This window comes from Schistocerca nitens, chromosome 4, assembly GCF_023898315.1.
Source record: "Schistocerca nitens isolate TAMUIC-IGC-003100 chromosome 4, iqSchNite1.1, whole genome shotgun sequence".
Lineage (NCBI taxonomy): Eukaryota > Metazoa > Arthropoda > Insecta > Orthoptera > Acrididae > Schistocerca > Schistocerca nitens.
The window spans coordinates 123827112-123844685 of record NC_064617.1 but is presented as its reverse complement, the minus strand read 5'-3'; the positions used below and the strand labels follow the sequence as shown (position 1 = coordinate 123844685).

At 35.8% G+C, this 17574-nt stretch overlaps 1 protein-coding gene across 1 annotated transcript; it reads right to left on the bottom strand.

Moving 5' to 3' along the window:
* Positions 1-2224: 2224 nt before the first annotated feature.
* On the bottom strand, positions 2225-16197 carry LOC126251923 (S-phase kinase-associated protein 1). Its single transcript, XM_049952672.1, has 4 exons — positions 16071-16197; positions 15854-15956; positions 8650-8858; positions 2225-3255 (listed from the first exon to the last, which is right to left on the bottom strand). Exons 2-4 carry the CDS (start codon positions 15954-15956, stop codon positions 3079-3081), a joined length of 489 nt encoding a protein of 162 aa, XP_049808629.1. The 5' UTR covers positions 16071-16197; the 3' UTR covers positions 2225-3078.
* Between the last annotated feature and the right edge of the window lie 1377 nt (positions 16198-17574).

The following is a 17574-nucleotide window of genomic DNA, read 5'->3' as shown; positions in this document are numbered from 1 at the left end:
GAGTCTAGTTTTCAGGGTTCTAATGTTGATCATATGACTTACATGCTTAAAACTCCCTATTTTTCCATCTAAAATTTAGCAAATTTCCTGGGGCAAGACACCCGTAAGGGTCCCTGTATTCCTGCACTGATTGAATCTTAGCAGCATGCCTTTGTATAGCTTCAAGTGTCTTCCTTTAATCTGACCTGGTAGATATCCCAAGCACCATTAGTTATAAAGACAGGGTCGGAAGTATTCTATATGTGGCCTGCTTTGTAGACTCACTTTCCTACAACTCTCCCAATAAACAAAAGTCAACCATTCACCTTACCTACCATTGTCCTTTTACACTCTTACCATTTCATAATGCTTTGCCACAGTGTAGCTAAGTAATATAGGTTATTGAATCGGCACACCGCTAGTACTGTGTTCAAACATTACAAGACCTTTTCCCCCTACTGATCTACATTTAATCATATTTTTCTACATTTACAGCATGCTGCCATTCATCACACAAAGTAGTTTACTGTTGCGCATGTTTCAGTATTGCAATATGCAGTGTCATCTGCTCCCTTTTGGAAGGCAATGGCCAACATTCATAAAATTAACATTTTCCAGTACCTCCTCAGAAAGAGCTCTGCATTTTTTGGGTTCCAGAACTTTTTGGCATCTAATCTGGTTTTCCCTACAATTATTCATCCCAGAAGTGTGCTAACTAGTTGATATTTGAATTCAGCAGCAGTGGTGGTTATGTAGGTATGTATGTGTGTATGTACATATAGAACACTCAGTTTATCGGTGCTCTTACTCAACTAAAAGAGTACATACAAATTTGAAATTGCTATTATCTTGTGTTAATATTTTCTGATATAAAATGTAGCCATTGACAATAGTTTTAACGAAATTACCATCTTCACAATTTCCAAACAACTATACAAAGAAGTACTGATCAAATTTATTAACTCCACCCGTGTATTCCTTCAGATAGTCCAGGCATTTGAACAGGGCACACCCCCAAACAAACATTGCGACCTTTGGGATTTTGGCACACTATACTAGTCACTTCTTATAAGGTGTAGTACTTGCAACAGCTATTTCCTTCACATCAAATCCCAACGACGACATTCCCACACTGCATGATAACACTTCCCAAATGTCCTATCTGTAGCTGGCTTCAAACAATTATTTGCAGGAGAGAGAGAGAGAGAGAGAGAGAGAGAGAGAGAGAGAGAGAGAGAGTGTGTGTGTGTGTGTGTGTGTGTGTGTGTGTGTGTGTGTGTGTGTGTGTGTGTGTGTGGGGGGGGGGGGGGGGGGGAACTGATTTAAAAATGCTCAGGCTGACCTGTCACAAGCAGAAAGTTCCAGTGGAAGGCTTGGGGGCGGGGGGGGGGGGGGGGGGGGGGGGGGGAACACCCCTTTAAATTAATAGATGCTCTCAATTTTTCCACTGGTTAAGCTTCGACCACAATTTTAGTTTTCACTTAAGGATTGAAAATGGTTAAGTTCAATAAAACAAATGTACAGTAATAATGCACTGCCATCATGAAAGTGCGAAGCAATTACTTGTGCAATTGTCAGCCACCATCATGAAGTTCTTTGCCGTACAACACATATGTTTCTCTAAGGCTACATTTTGCACCATAGGGAAAATAAATTTACTTTTGACATGTTTAAAAGCATAGAAGATCTGGATTTGCTTAAAGTAGAAGAAACTTCCAACAAAAAGATAAAGTATTGTCATTTCTAGCAGGCCAAATTAATTGAAATCTATATGCTTAGTTAAAAGTATGCCAGTATTAACATTGTAGGGATTTTTCCCCCAATGACATTTTATGATTTTATCTAGACATTGCTCTTCTATTTGTGTATCAATAATTCACTATTTAAGAATTTAATTTTGATTAGACTTTTCCACCACCAATTTACAAGAATGAATTGGGCAGTGTTCCGCAGTAAGACCAAAATGTTTCTAGTGTAACTGTCACCCCACAAATGAAGAAATCCAGATTTCATGATATGCGTCAGTGTTTTCACTATGCCAACTATGGAAGTTATCAGTATAACGCAATTTTGGAGACTTGGCAAAAGCACTTTCATTTTAGATATTTTATGAAACCCACTGCAAATTCACAGAATACGAACCAGAATATATCAAATCATCAACATGCATGTATTTAATACATTTTTATGCAGTACATGCATTTATTACTAAACAGTTTTAAAGGAAGGAATTTATTTAACATAATTTAACTTACATTCTCTCACCACAATGGTTTATTTCAATATGTCAATAGTATACATTAATAAATAGTAAACAAAACACACAGAATACACCACATAGAAGTTTTATATCCACAATATAACCTCCCTTCACTACGACAAACATTTAGCAAGTAAACTGAAGATTTCCTTAGAGCTAAATACACAAACTTGCCTTTAATGTGCTTCTATTACACAACCCTTAGTAATATTCTCACTTAAGTTTAAAGATGTTGGAATTTCTTTTCGAGAGAGCAACCTGATTAAAACAGATCATTAAACTGTGACAAGCTTAGTCTACACAAACTTTCTAAGATCAACTATTCAACTATACTTTTTAGTTTAAATTAAACTGTGGCAAGTAACTCCAGATGCACTGTCCTGGTTATTACATTTAAAATAAAATTTGCTCACACCAAGTACCAAAGAAAATGCAGAGTTGGTTTTATGCAAGGTTTTATTAAAATGCAGTCTATAACAGATTTCTCTCTAATCTACTTCACATACATTTTACAACTGACAATAAATACTGAGGTCATACACTTAAAGGAACTTTTATTTTGCAATAACCAAAATAAAGAGGAAAAAACCCTGGATTTGCGTAAGTGTACTTAAATGTACAACTGCCAAAGCCTTTTCTAATCAGCTTTATATGATGACTTGGCAGCACATCTGTGTTAAGATACACTATGTCATTAACAATAAATGTATGCACGAAGTTTATGTGGTTGGACAATCAGAAGCATATGATTAGGTACAATTAACAGAAGGGAGAAGATGGAGATTACAATTGTGTATACATAAATTCAAATAAAATTTTAAGTGACTTGAGCAATCTTTTTACTTCTCCTCACACCACTCATTTTCTTTGCGGACTTGTTCTTCTTCGCTAGCAGTAAAATCATTCTTTATGTTGAAGGTTTTGCGTATCTCCTCCGGAGTTTTGCCTTTTATCATGTTAGCAACAGTCTTGCATGTGACATCAAGCAGACCCTTTATGTCGAGATAATTTGCTGCCTAGATAAGTTAAAAAAAAATTTAATGCATTATTACTATCCAGCACTGTACACACTTTAAGGATAAAAAGCTGAACAAGGGGGAAAAAAAATATGGCATAAACTAACATTCAGAATTAAGTTATCTTCAAAACCAGCAACTGTTCCTAATTTAGTTCACAGTTCTTTAATAAGGCAGTAAGCATTTTTCCCCAGAAATGAGTTGTTTTTAAATATTTAAAAAGTGCATCCAAAAATGCATGTTATCAATATTTGTTTGTTTCATGAGGAAGTCTAATATGGCAGAAGTAACATTTATTGAACAGCCAAAATCAGTTTTCAACACCAAGAATTTATAGCGAATTAGTTATACACAAAATAAATTCTACACAAATTATATGGTAAATATTACAAAATTGGCGGCTACTCAAGAACTAGCTGTCCAAACCTACACAACAGAAGGTCTACTACCAAAATATCTGGTCAAGATGAGCTGTCCTTTGTAATTACACAGCAATGCATGAAAAGCTAAAATACAACCTATTTTCAATTTAAATGCAAAATTACGTTGGGGTTAATCCATAACTAACAGTCCAGGACTGGTTTCTCAATCACCCCAGAGAAAAATTTTTATTAGTCATTTGAAAACATACCATTTTGTTTCAGACCACAAGTATTTTTTGCATTTACAAGTGTCTGGTTTTTTTTTTAAAAAATTATTCTGTAGGGGTTGCCTCATATCTTCCAAATGATAAGCATTTAGTTCCACAAAGTAGACTATAAATTATAACCATGATCACATAGCTGATTGAGCCATTAACAATATATTAGTGAAAAGTATTTACTTTTTGTATAGTATGCTTACACATACACTATTTTAAAAATAGTTTTCGAACTTTTTCATTCTTTGGCCTGCAATATCTTTGTTAGGAAAACTAAAATCTACATATTTTATAGACCATTCTGATATCAAACTTCAGCATGAATTTAATGTTTGAAATTCAATGGGAAGCAAAAAAAAATTAACAATACGAGTTAATATGTGCTAACGGAACATAAATTTCTTCATTCAGTCTGGGTATTACATTATAAGTTCATCCAGATGCAGCTGGAAATTCCAGGGAAGACTGCTTCAGCACATTTTTAACATGCATTTTTTTAAAAATTAGGTCCTTGGTCCAGGTGGGTGGAAAATTTAACATGCACATCTGTTTTGACAAAGAATGTTAACTTCAGCAATCCACCATTGTTCACAGTACACACAAGCCACTATGTCCTCATTTTGATGTCTGAGTGGTACAAGTTATACACACTGATGAAGTTAACTATCAGGGAGGTTCATGTGAACCTACACTTTAGCAAGCTGTGTGGCTGAGGTATGAAACAATGTAACATCAGGTACCTCTAATCTGTAACAAATATTGAATCCTTCCTCAAAGACACCAGCAGAAAGTACTTTTATTTCCTCTATTTTTTAAATATGTCTATAAGTCCTTTTAGGTGTTCTTTACAGAATTTAAAGATTTCTCGAGATGTCAAGATCTGGATGTCATAGGTTCGCTGCAGACAGCTTACTTGGTTGTATCCCAAACACCATCACATGCATTGTTTCCATGGCATGATTTAAGTAAGTGGCACTCTGTATGAAGTCCACATCTTTTGGTTTGTTTTGGCTCACAACATCACAGAAGTTTCATCAGTTTATGGAAGAGTAGTGCAGTTTTATGTAGTTAATTGCAGTTGAAAAGCATGTACTGCCATAGCGTTGTGTTCAAGGTGGTCAGTCACCTATGCCAAACTGTGACTATTATAGTAACAATATTGTCAGAAGGAAAGTTTCTACTCACCATACAGCGGAGGTATGGAGTCGCAGATACGCACAACAAGAAAGACAACGCTATCGGCCATTAAAGCCTTCGTCAACAATAGACACACATACAGATGCATGCAAACTCGCACTCAACTGCAGTATCAGGAAACAAACCTTAGACTGCCCGAGACTGCAGCTTTGTGTGTGGGTATGTGTGCGTGTGCGTTTTGACGCAGACCTTAATGGCCAAAAGCTTCAATTATCAGTTTTGTCTATCTGCGACTCAGCATCTCCGCTATATGGTGAGTAGCAATTTTCCTCGTAACATTTATTAGACATTCCACCCTGGATTTTCCATTGTCTGACTATTATAGAACACAAATGGATGCACTATGGCCTGTGTTTACCCAATGGTGCTCTTTTACTTCACCTTGAACAAACATTTTTCAGGATAGTCAGCAAGAATTAAGCATTTATCAACTGCCAAGGTTTGGTTTTCGGCTTTCAAAAATTTGCCCTGTGCTTTGGCAATAAAATTATGCATTTTCAGGTTTTCACAATTAGCTACCAACAGCTCACAAAATTCTTCTGGTTTTGTGATTAACATTTGTGTCACCCATTATTTGTATTCTATACTATAAGGCGTCAAATCGTCGTCTTCAGATTACTCAAACATTGGAAGTAAAGTTAGTTTGCCTGGACAGTTCTGACATTTTCCCGTGATCATGCAACTGGAACTGTCAATACTGTAGACCCAAACTTCCTAAAGGTTTACACTCAACTGAGATTGGATCCCATTTATTTTCAAAATTATATTCTGATGATATAAATGCAAGTATTGTGTGTGCCAAATGCCCCTGCAACAATACACCATTTTGGTCTCAACTCATGAAAATTCAACCTTCCAATTTTAATATTGGAATTTTCCAAGTCTGTTAATAGTTCATTTAAGCCACACAATGTTAATCTTTTTGTCTCTGGACCTTATTACTATTTTCTTTCGCTGGAACAATCCTTTTGCCAGGCATCAAATGTTATGCAGATAACAGCATAATAACTTTTTCGAGTGTTTTTCATTTAATGAAGTTAGAGGCACTTCATTTTTTTTTAATACAAATAGCACTTCTTTTACCAACTGCCTTGTTAATTTAAATATTCAGACATTAAATTCGTCACTAATTTTGCTTGACTCCAAGATCTGATAGTAAACTGATAACTTGATCCTCTTTGAAACACAATGTTTCATTTTCAGCTTTTCTATCAAATCATATTTAGGTGGAAAATTTTTTAGAATTATGTGGTTGTATCACCTTTTCTTTTGAAATGAAAGTTCCAAATTCTGACAGTAGTTGCCAGTTTCAATATTTGCAATAACTGTAAAAGGTCTTCTTCACTTGGTTTTCCGATACACCCAGGATTTCATGAACTAAATCCACATTTTATAGTTTTTGATAAGTCAAATTCTTATCTGAACTATAACCACCCATTTCTCTGTTAATGGCAAATACCTTAGAAAAACATGTTTGACGGAACGACTTTCCTGGTATTATATTGATAAAAGGATTATCTTTTTACACTGATCAAACATTATTTCTCTCAGGCCTTTTGGTATAGGCTGCTCATGTTTTTTAAGAAAGAGTTCGAGGAAGACTGAGAGCCAGAAACAGATGAAGTTTCTTTAAGTTCTTTATTTCATGGTACTTTCAAGCTTAACCTGTGAGTTAACTCTGAAGTAAAACTTTCTTCTTCACTGATCATTAATGTCTTTAGGAAACAATTACTCTTACAGCAAGCTTCATTAATAATAAAAATGAAAAACAGACTTATTTAACTGCACACTTCAAGAGCTCACCTTCAACTGAGCAAGTTAACAAGTTGGTGGTAAGGGAGGGGGGGGGGGGGGAGGGGCAGAATGACAGGCTTGTCTGTGAGCCTGTCGTGCATACTTGCAGATGCTGTCTGCTACCCTGCTGAAACTTTCTGCAGATGATTGTTTTAACAAATAATCCATCACATAATTTACATATGAAATTAAATTTATGTACTTTATTCCATTAGTATAGACAGTGGAGATATTAAGAAGTGCATTTTTGACTCTTTTGTAATTGTTTCCCCAACATACAATTTAATCTCCAAGTTGAAAATCATACTTAAGTTTGATATAAAATGTATTTTCAGAGTAATTTTAAGATCCATATCTGTTCCCTTAATGAAGATGTATGCCAAAGAATGAAAAATACAAGAATCTTATTCTTGTATTTTTAAGCATAAGCTCACCTCTTATACTCCACAAAAATTACCTGTAGCATGTAATATACAAGCACAAAGTATTAAGGCTCAGAAATTAATCCTCTGAAAAATTACTGTTCAAAAACTGATTTTTTTTCAATTTGCAACCAACAACTTTGAGCCATTAAAAATGTACTAAGGAGCATATTCAGCTAGGAGATCATGGTTTTACTTTATAGTTTAGGGTATGGTGAACTAAATGCTTCACATTTGGAAGGTCCAAGACAAGCCATTATCACATAATTTAAGAAACCACACGTACTTGTAAATATGAAATAATGCTTGTCGCCTGAAACAAAAATGGCTGTTTCTAAATGATAACTTTTTAAAAATGTTTTAGCCCATTTAACATTAGGAAATTCACCGAGCAACTATGGAATTTTCTGGTGAGGTCAAGCAACCAACTATTTTTTTCTTGGGCCACTTGGTAAGGAATGAGCCCTTTATTCTTTCCAACTTAATAAGTAATCAATTATAACCATTGCACGTAACAAGGAAGTGAGTTGATAACTAAGTGTTATTACATCAGGTCAATTTACATTTATTTAACATGCACACACTGATTGCTGCACAAGTCCCCACTCAGCTACCTGCATCCTTCACCCCCCCCCCCCCCCCACCAAATCACCATAGAAAGTGGAAGATGGTTTAACATCCCACAGCCTGTGTGCTGGAATTTATCAGTCCGTGACTAGTCCAGGTAATCCGTTACCAAGAACAATCCAAGGAAGAGAGACTGCTACATACTGTAAAGATGACATGTTAAATTGCAGACAGACAAGACACTAATTACCAGAATGAGATTTTCACTCTGCAGCGGAGTGTGCGCCGATATGAAACTTCCTGGCAGATTAAAACTGTGGGCCGGAGCGAGACTAACTCGTGACCTCTGCCTTTCACGAGCACGTACTCTACCACTTGCCCGGTAAAGGCAAAGGTCCCGAGTTCAAGTCTCAGTCCAGCACACAGTTTTAATCTGCCAGGAAGTTTCAAGACACTAATAAGTTTTCAACAACAGCCTTAACCAGCAAAGGCAACACACAGACCAGAAGATACTAGTCTGAGCTACTGGAAATGCTGTTCATGCCCCATATGCACACAGTGTGTCTTTTCTAACTAGGGGTATGGCTGCCAATGTGTAGCTGCTGGTTGTGCCTGCAACTTAATATGCAATCTCTGTGGTAAACAGATCTATCTTTTCTGTAGATTGCTGACATTCCAACCTGCGATTTCCATTGTCTCATTACAAGCAGTAACATGACCACAAATACACTGCAACAGTTCGCAGAAATATGTGCCAGTAGACAGTATACGTACCAGTATCAATTCAAACAGTGTTCCTTGATCAACTTTCAAGAAATCTGCATCCCATGAACTGATATCATCTGTTCTCTTTTCCTTATTTTCATCATCTTCTGGTGGAGGAGGGTCATCCTTATGGTAAGTAGCCCACTGAATCACTTTTTTCAAGATTGCAGAGTTCACATTTGGCAGAGGAACAACTTCTTCATCATCTTCATCCATTCCTGTTAAAAATTGCAACTGGAGTTGTGAAAACAATCAGCACAATATTACACAGGGATCAGAAACATATTTTACAGAACTCTGAAAAGGCAAGACATCCAGTGCTTATTTGAGCACCATCTGTAAACAATTGGATCCTACAATTTGACTTTAGTAACTGTAACAGGTGCATACAAACAACATGACCCAAATTGATGTTTTCTTTAGTGAAGCTCAAAGAAAAAACTTAAGTGGCATGCTCTGTCTGACCATGATGGACAGTTAGGATAAATAACGGTTCCTTAAAGTAATCCTCAGCACGTATCAGAATAATGATTCAAAGACAAATGTTCCTAACAAGGCAAACTACTTTTGCTTTTATTCCTTCACAGATCAGTACACTATTCTTGTTTTCATGCTTGATCTGCTTTCAGTTTTTGACAGGCTGTCTACCGGACCCTCTTATCAGTAAAGATGATGAGAAGGTGGAGGAGTAGTAGTTCCATGGGGGCATTTCCCTTTTAAGGACAATTTACGAAAGATGACTGAGGTGAAATTATATTGAACCAAACACTAACACAAAATTCAACTTATTTTTAAATACTTCATGTAAGCTACTCAGAACATTAAACAGCCATGTAAAAACCAAAAATCGCTAGGATTAAAGTATCTTGTAAAACGAAAATGGAAATGTGTGCGATATGAGGCAGGGCAACTAGCCATAGAACAGGCTAATATCACTACCTAACTGAATGGAAGTACCCTAAATGATTAGTCAGATAGCAAATATTTAATAGTCATTTCTTAAACATAATAGGAAGCATAAAGGCACAGTTCTTAAAAAAATATAAATATCACAGCAGTATGTCAAACTTCAATTATATGCAAGCATCACCAATTTCCCTTCTGAAATTAAGGAAATTATACATTCTTGAAAATGTTTGTTGTTTTGACGGTGTTTCCAATCGACTACTGAAGATTTGTCCCATATAATCCTAGTCTTACCTGAACGCTGCAATACATCAGAAACTCAAATGCATCTTTCCAGAGTGATTGAAGTATGCTGTTAAACATCTCTAAGTAAGGTGATAGAAGGGTCAACACTCACCGATCTGTTTCACTGCTGAAATTTTCCAGAACTTGAGGTGCTGGGGTATTCTACAGTAGCATCTCGGCTTAGCAACAATAATGTCGTCAGTAAATTACAATATTGTTTCAGAAGAGTTGCTATACCACAACCATTAAATAAAATAGTGCCAGTTTGTATTTTCTGCAACTTATCAAAGGCATTTGATTTTGCAAATAACAGTATTCTGCACATAACTAGGTTTCACGAGAGTGATGATACAGACAACCAGCGGATTATGATATCTATCAACAAAATGACAGGAAAATGTACTTAGCAATTCAACCTATATAGGCCAAGTGAAAATCATGAGGTTCCTCAAAGCTCAATGTTATGTCCCTATTGTTTCTTATATGTAAACCACCATCGGCCCAATATACAAGCATAATAAGTTTTCAGCAATACCGAAATTTAACAATTTTTAGGATTTTTCTTATGGATGTCACTAAATGTAAAACTGAGGATTCCAAATTATTGGTCAAAAAATATGCTCTATTACAACAATGCAAAAAATGTTATGTCACGCAATTATTTTGAACTGCTTTTATGTATGTGGCATTTTTCAGATAACCAGTGCCCACTGTAAAACCGCTTATTCAAAATTCAACCTCTTATCACTAAATTACTGCAGATATTTCAAAGTGCAGTTGTGCCGGAGAAAGAAGTTTGCATTGACAAAACACTTGAGCCATTTTGAGGAAGACAGTTTCATTCAGTATAAAGAGAATAAGCGCCATAAATTCGGAATTAAATTGTTCAAACTTTGTCTAAACAGTTTTTACACCTGGAATATGAAAGTTTTCTGTGGGAAGAATGCAAATCCTGGTTTTCCTCTTGCCACTTCTGTGGTTATGAAGCTTACAAGTAGATTACTAAACGAGGGCAGACTCATATATACAGACAATTTTTACACAAGTGTTCATCTAGCACACCAGCTTCTTGAACAATCAACACATTTAGTTGGTACTCTAAGATTATACAGGAAACTGAATCCACAAGATGATGTAGAGGCAAAACTGAAGAAGGGGGAACGAAGTGAAGGAAAGTACCAGAGGCGTAGTAGTACTGAAATGGAAAGATAAGAGGGATGTTCTGATGCTGAGTAATGTCCATGGAGAAGAAGCAGCCGAAGTTCAAACCAGGAAGGGCACAAATAAAAAACCAGCAATGATAACTGACTATAATCAAAGTCTTTTATAGATTTTTCTGACCAAATGAGGTCTTACTTGCACTGTCTAAGGTGGGGTGTGAAATGGTACAGGAAGCTTGGAATTTAATTGTTGACAGGGTCAACACTGGTAAATGCCCATGTGATTTACTGACAAGATCTCAATCACAGAATTCAAAGAGGAAGTGACTTGAGACTACTCCATACAGAAGATGCCGATGAGCCCGAGACATCTCTCTCACTAAAGCCTCCGAGTTACCTGCAGATTGTGCACTTTTGAACATGGGAGCAGCCAGACGTAGGTATACAGTGTGCTACGAAAAAAATGAATTCTGATGAGAGGAAGCTGTCAAGAAATGCAAAGTAACTGCATAAAGCACCGTGCATACAGGTCTTAGAGAAACAAAGTGGAATGACCCAAATTATTTCAGTTTCATAGTTGTTGCAGTTAGAGTGGAAGAATCGTAATAAAACTATATGCGATTTGCATCTCCTGTGTAAGTAATATGCCAAACCAAATAATAAATAAATAATGAAAAGCTGTAAAGTCTAATATGACAGAGCCATGTGAGTTATATATAACTCACGAATTCAAATGTCAGTAACTACTCTTGAGCTCTTTAAAACCGTACGCCACGAACATGCTTTGTTACTGGGGCCATAACCTACAACACAGAGTCACAGTATGTTCCTGCGAGTTACAACTGCACCACGGAGCTGTAAATGGAAAAATGTTCGCGAGTTTTATTTATATCACGTGGCCCGAAGAGAAAACTTCCTGCGAGTTATATTTAACTCAGGTGGTAGTACAATCATGATGAGGATAAAATAAGATGTCCATGTTTTTGAGAGTAAACTGGAAAAACTTTTGCGAAGCCATGTCCTAAAACAACTTAGTTCTTCAGACACATTTGCACAATCATTAGAATTCTTCAGAAGAGAAATCAGTATGTTGACACTATGCACATTCTCATTCAATAATGTCATGTTTAATGATTATCTGGTGAGTATCTTTAAAGAAATAGAATTTTTGTCACAAATATTCTTTGAGACTAATAAGTAGTGCTCACCCACAATCCTCCTGTACATAACTAAATAGTTGAGCAATCTGACTACTGCTTCACATTATATTTGTCCCCTCAAGATGTTTGTTGTAAGTAAACTGCCACAGTTCGAAAGGAACAATGATATACATTATTTAAATACCAGAAGGAGGAATGTTCACCACTCTACATCATGGTTTTCTTTAGCACACACAAAAATTGTACTTCCTGCATTGTATCACATACCCAGTGATATAATGGCTGAGACAGCAAAGCAAAATTTGAAAACTTGAAGTTTTGTCTTGACAACTATTCTGTTGAATGATTTCTTAATTACTGTAATGTGCCAAAGGCAGCAGGTAAGAATTACTAACTTACATTTGCATATTTTAAAAATTACTTAAAAATGTCCAGCATGCAGCCATATTTATGAACTAATTAATTTGTTGTGTGAATGGAAAATGACTATCACTGCAATTTATCATGCAAAACTTTCCCTGGACTATGAAACTTAGTAAAATAATACTCTGATGACTAAGGCCTACCCACAACAGCAACAAAATTACAAAAAATTTAGACAATGGAAATTTAATCCATTTACTTTTGGCCCGCATAGCCAAAGCCATCTCACATAAGGTCCAATATTAAAAATAATTATATTATCCACAATCTAAGAAAATTATCGCATTAAATGCTGTCAAGGGCGTAGGTAAGAGACATTTGACCAGATGGGTAGGTCAAAATGTAAAATACTGTAATTTATCGCAACAAATACAGTCCTTTTTAAGAGGAAGGAAATCCCCAGCACACTTCCTTTGGACGAATTTATCTTTCACCTTTTGTCTTCACTCTTACTTGCCTTAAATATATTGAAAAATTTCATTGGAACAAAACCTTTTATTTGGATTCTTAAAACTGATTTTAAGTGTATTTTGGTCTGGGGTTGGAAGGTTACCCAACTCTTCACAAGGAAGTTCTTCCGAGCTTTATTTTTCCTAATAGAAGATTCAACAAGTGTAACTTCTATTGCAGCTTTTCATTTAATTCATTTTTGCATATTTTCTTTAAAAACTTATGTCTTTTCCACTCAAAGGTTTCCTACTCAAGTCTCTCTGGAGTTCCAGCTAATGTGTGCTGTTTCCACATCATTCCTTCAATTTTCATGTACCAGTTTCACATCAAGATAACTGGAACACCCTCACATTTGTAATTTCATTCTGTGAGAAAAGAATGTTTGCATAATTCACAAAATTTTAGGACACTGCTTTATTGGAGTGTTATTTTAACAGCTACTATTTTCAGCTTTATGCCAACTATCAAAACCCACAATCCAAACACCAACTAATATACCTACATCAATTACATTGCTGGAGTCCAGGTATTTCACTTATACAAAAATGAAAGCTGTTACATTTTCAAGTCAGCCCATTAGATATAGTTTTAATGTAATAAAACTCTGAAGTTAACATTTTTCATCTGCAGTGAAATCTTGAGGTTGTATATTGTGGATGCCGCAGCTGCCGCTTAATATAGCTATGTTATGAATAGCATGCTAGAAGACATGTAATGATTTACAGCTTTCACTGCCTCTGCAATTTATTCCTGAATTCTAATTTAGTATGCTACTTCCTGTAAGCTCACACCACATTAGCCAACTCAATTTGGTTTCCACCTGCCATCCTGTACAGTAACATTAATGCTCGAATTATGTGGCTGGGCTTGCAGGTGAGGCAGCATATTTTAATAGTATTTAACTAGACTTTCACTGATTAATTGGAACCTGCCCTATGTACTAGCATTAAGACAAACACTTTTAGAAAATAAATAAATAAAAAGTGGAGAAGTCCAGGATAGGACAACAATATGGAAATGACATTACTAGTTACCACATAGGAGCCACTGCATTGCCAATGGACATAAAGAGCAATAATGTTGGAAATATTTAGGCTTTTGGATGAAGTTCTCCTTCAAAATAGTAATGGGAAAAACCATCACTCAACGATAACAGCCACTGTCTCCTAACCGTAGTGCCTTAACTGCCACACTGGCATAAACAGGCATAATTTACTTGTGGTTTACATGCCACATCAACCAACAGAACCTAGAACACTGGCTGCAGTACAGATTAGTTTCGCCACTTTACACATTGATGTGAACAAGTACCGGCAGTCTTCTGTTCAATCTTTGTTTGCAAACCTATGCAGCCACATCACTCAAATAATCAGGATCAGGAGACTCAATTAACATTTAAAAATTAAAAGAATTATTTTCCTACACCACCAGCCTTTCCCAGGAGATCTTACAACAAATTAAAAATCCTTAATATTACAAAGTTTACAACAATGCTGATACACTTCTGACCAAATCATGGATACCATTTGTCTATGTGACCCAGTAGTGCAGATGGTAGCTTAGGTACCATCAGAAATACATCAGTGGAAGCTTTCCTAAAAAAAAAGTATGTAGGCCCCATATTTTGTTTAGAACTAGATTTGCTCTGTTACCGTATTGCTGCTACTCTAAAGTGGAAGGAAAACACTCAACTTGCGATGGAAACTTCGTAACGATTATCAGTTTCTTACACATTATCGCCACAAAAGAAATTTCTCATAGAGACAAGTCAGTCTCACTACAATCTTGACAATACTAACAAGCAGTATCTTAATTACCGTGGAATAAGGTTCCCAAATGTCTTAATAGAATGAACTGATAGCTATTATTTTAACTTAACAATTGACATGAATATTATATTTAAGAAACTTAATAACCTGGAACATTTTCAGCTCTGGCATACCCTAATTCTGAATGGGTCGAATGATGTAGTCTCAACTCCAGATCGCAACCTTTTTCCTGTCCTAACCCCATGACAGAAAAAGGCGTCTGTAGCTCACCAATTACGGTGCTGTATATTGGAGTATAACGGCGGGGAAAAAAAGAGAAGCCGAACCAAAGCGTCGAATGAGCTACGCGACGGAATGCTCCATGTCAACATTTTCTTAAATCAAGAACAGAGCTCGATAAATTTAAAGTATATGCATAGATCATGCCACAGTCACGAATATCGATTACATCGCCAAATTTCTAAACCGCTGTAACTACAATTCAAAATAACGGCGTAGGCGGAAGGTGCTAACCTTCGATTTAGCAAGAGTTAGTCTTCCGCCGATCGTTTCCATTACACACCCAACACGCTTGCATTAGCAATAAAGACTATAGATTAAACCGTAACGCTGAGATTTATCTTAATTGGATGAAGTTATACAGGGTGGCGCAATCCGATCACACAGTATAGCGTCACCCTTACAATTAATCGAGAGGTGATTCAGAGTCATCCAGGGACATAGTGGCTTAACACGAGACTGAAGCACAACCGGATTCCACAATACACTGATACTGGGCGTGAACAACTTGACACTAGCTCATGTGTAAAGCAGTAAGCTACAAGTCAAGGCCATTATAGTTTGCAGGACGCTCAATAGCTATCTTTATCTGTCATCGACTCAACTTTCTACACTGATACTGTAACTATTTCATAACTAACTGCTACGCATTACAGATTGATTTTTCCTCTGTCAATTACTACTACTTAATACTGTCGGTAAGTTCACAATGACGTTAAGCGGACATTTTTGGTATGGCAAGCACCGGACGTTAATAGACGAAGTAACTATTTCTACTTACCAAGATCTTCCAACATGGTTTTAATTGTTACTGAACACTTCGCTATTTCAACGTCAACCTCAAAAACTTCGCCATCAGAGCTTTGCAGTTTTATATTCGGCATCTGAAATTGAATTATTCGGTTGAGAAATGCTACAACATTAACGAAATATCTACTGGCGACAGAATAAAACACAGTTTCTTAAATAATAACAACGTAATATATTGAAATACATACTTCGAAAAAGAAACGATTATCTGCTCCTAAACAAGAAAACACGACACAACTCCGCCTTAGCTGGAACTATTTCCTCCCTAACAAAAGGTACCACAGAGTTATATAGATTCATCCGCGATCAGAGACATTTAAACGAACAAACTGTTGCATGGATATTAGAAATAGTATCGATATAATAATTGTCCTAACGTTGTAATTTTACACCAATAGCTTCACAACCGGGAAATATTATTGTTTTCAGCGCAGTAAAAAAGTTTCTTCTTCGTACATCTTGTGAATTTTTGAACGAAGACTTTTGGTTAACATACAGTTTCTTGCTATCTCTTATGCGATCCATATTTATTATTATTTTCATTTAAGATCTAGTAGTAAAATATTGTTTACACAGTATTCGCCTGAAAGTCGCTTATCTGCATTTGTATTATACATGATATCGTAATGCTTCTCGATTTTGTAATAAGTTTAAGTGATTAGTAGTTTCTAGAAATATAGGCTACTTTTACGTTTCGTAAGACATGAGTTCGAAAGAAGTTTGACAATGAACTGATCGATCTAATTCCTAAATACACTGTGACTCCAACACTGTACTTCAGTTTGGTTCTTACGCCAGACGAGATGTTCATAAAAGTTATCTTCTTATGATCAGTTAATTCTGTCAGTGTTTCGTAATGAATAAGTGTATTAGTGGTTATTCCAGTTCATATAACAAAAGATTTTACTTTTGTAGTGGTATTATACACAAAAAGTGAAAAGTAAGATGAGACCTCACATACTTGGGCTTAAATTTGTCGACGACAAACACAGGAAAATCATCATCAGGGTTACATTTTTTGCGTTTCCTTTTCGTTTAAAACAATAAATGTCAAAATACTTAGAGCTTATGTGTAGCAAATAACTGAGGTTAGATTTCCAATAAATGTTAATGTAGTATTCTGTATTAGAAATCACAAACATTTTAAGCACATCCAAAAAATTTTTACTCTTTGTTGGCCATTCAGCCCCAGCAGATGCAATACGCTCCATCAGTACATTTTACATTATAAATTTTCCAACAATAGATTTTAAAGTGGCATCTTCATAATGCAAATTTATAAAATTCTTCTAGTTAATATATTGGGTTGTTAACAAGAATATGTGCAGCTTTTCCTTAAATAATTTTATTGGCATGCTTGAGGCGTATTTAACGAATTTGTTATACGTTTTAACTGCCATGTACACATGACTGTTATTAAGCTTTTGCTGATCTGTTTTGTGGTAAGATCAGAGAATTACAGATTCTTGTAGTATAATCATGTCTTTGAATTGTTGCAATTAAATAAAGAAGTTCAGTAAGTATGCAGTTAACACTATCAATAATATATAAATTCATTACTGTTAAAATCTTATATTTAACAATCCCCCTTTAACTAAATCAAAGAAAAATACATTGAAGTGCCAATAAAACTGGTATAGGCATGCATATTCAAATACAGAGATATGTAAACAGGCAAAATACGGTGCTGCT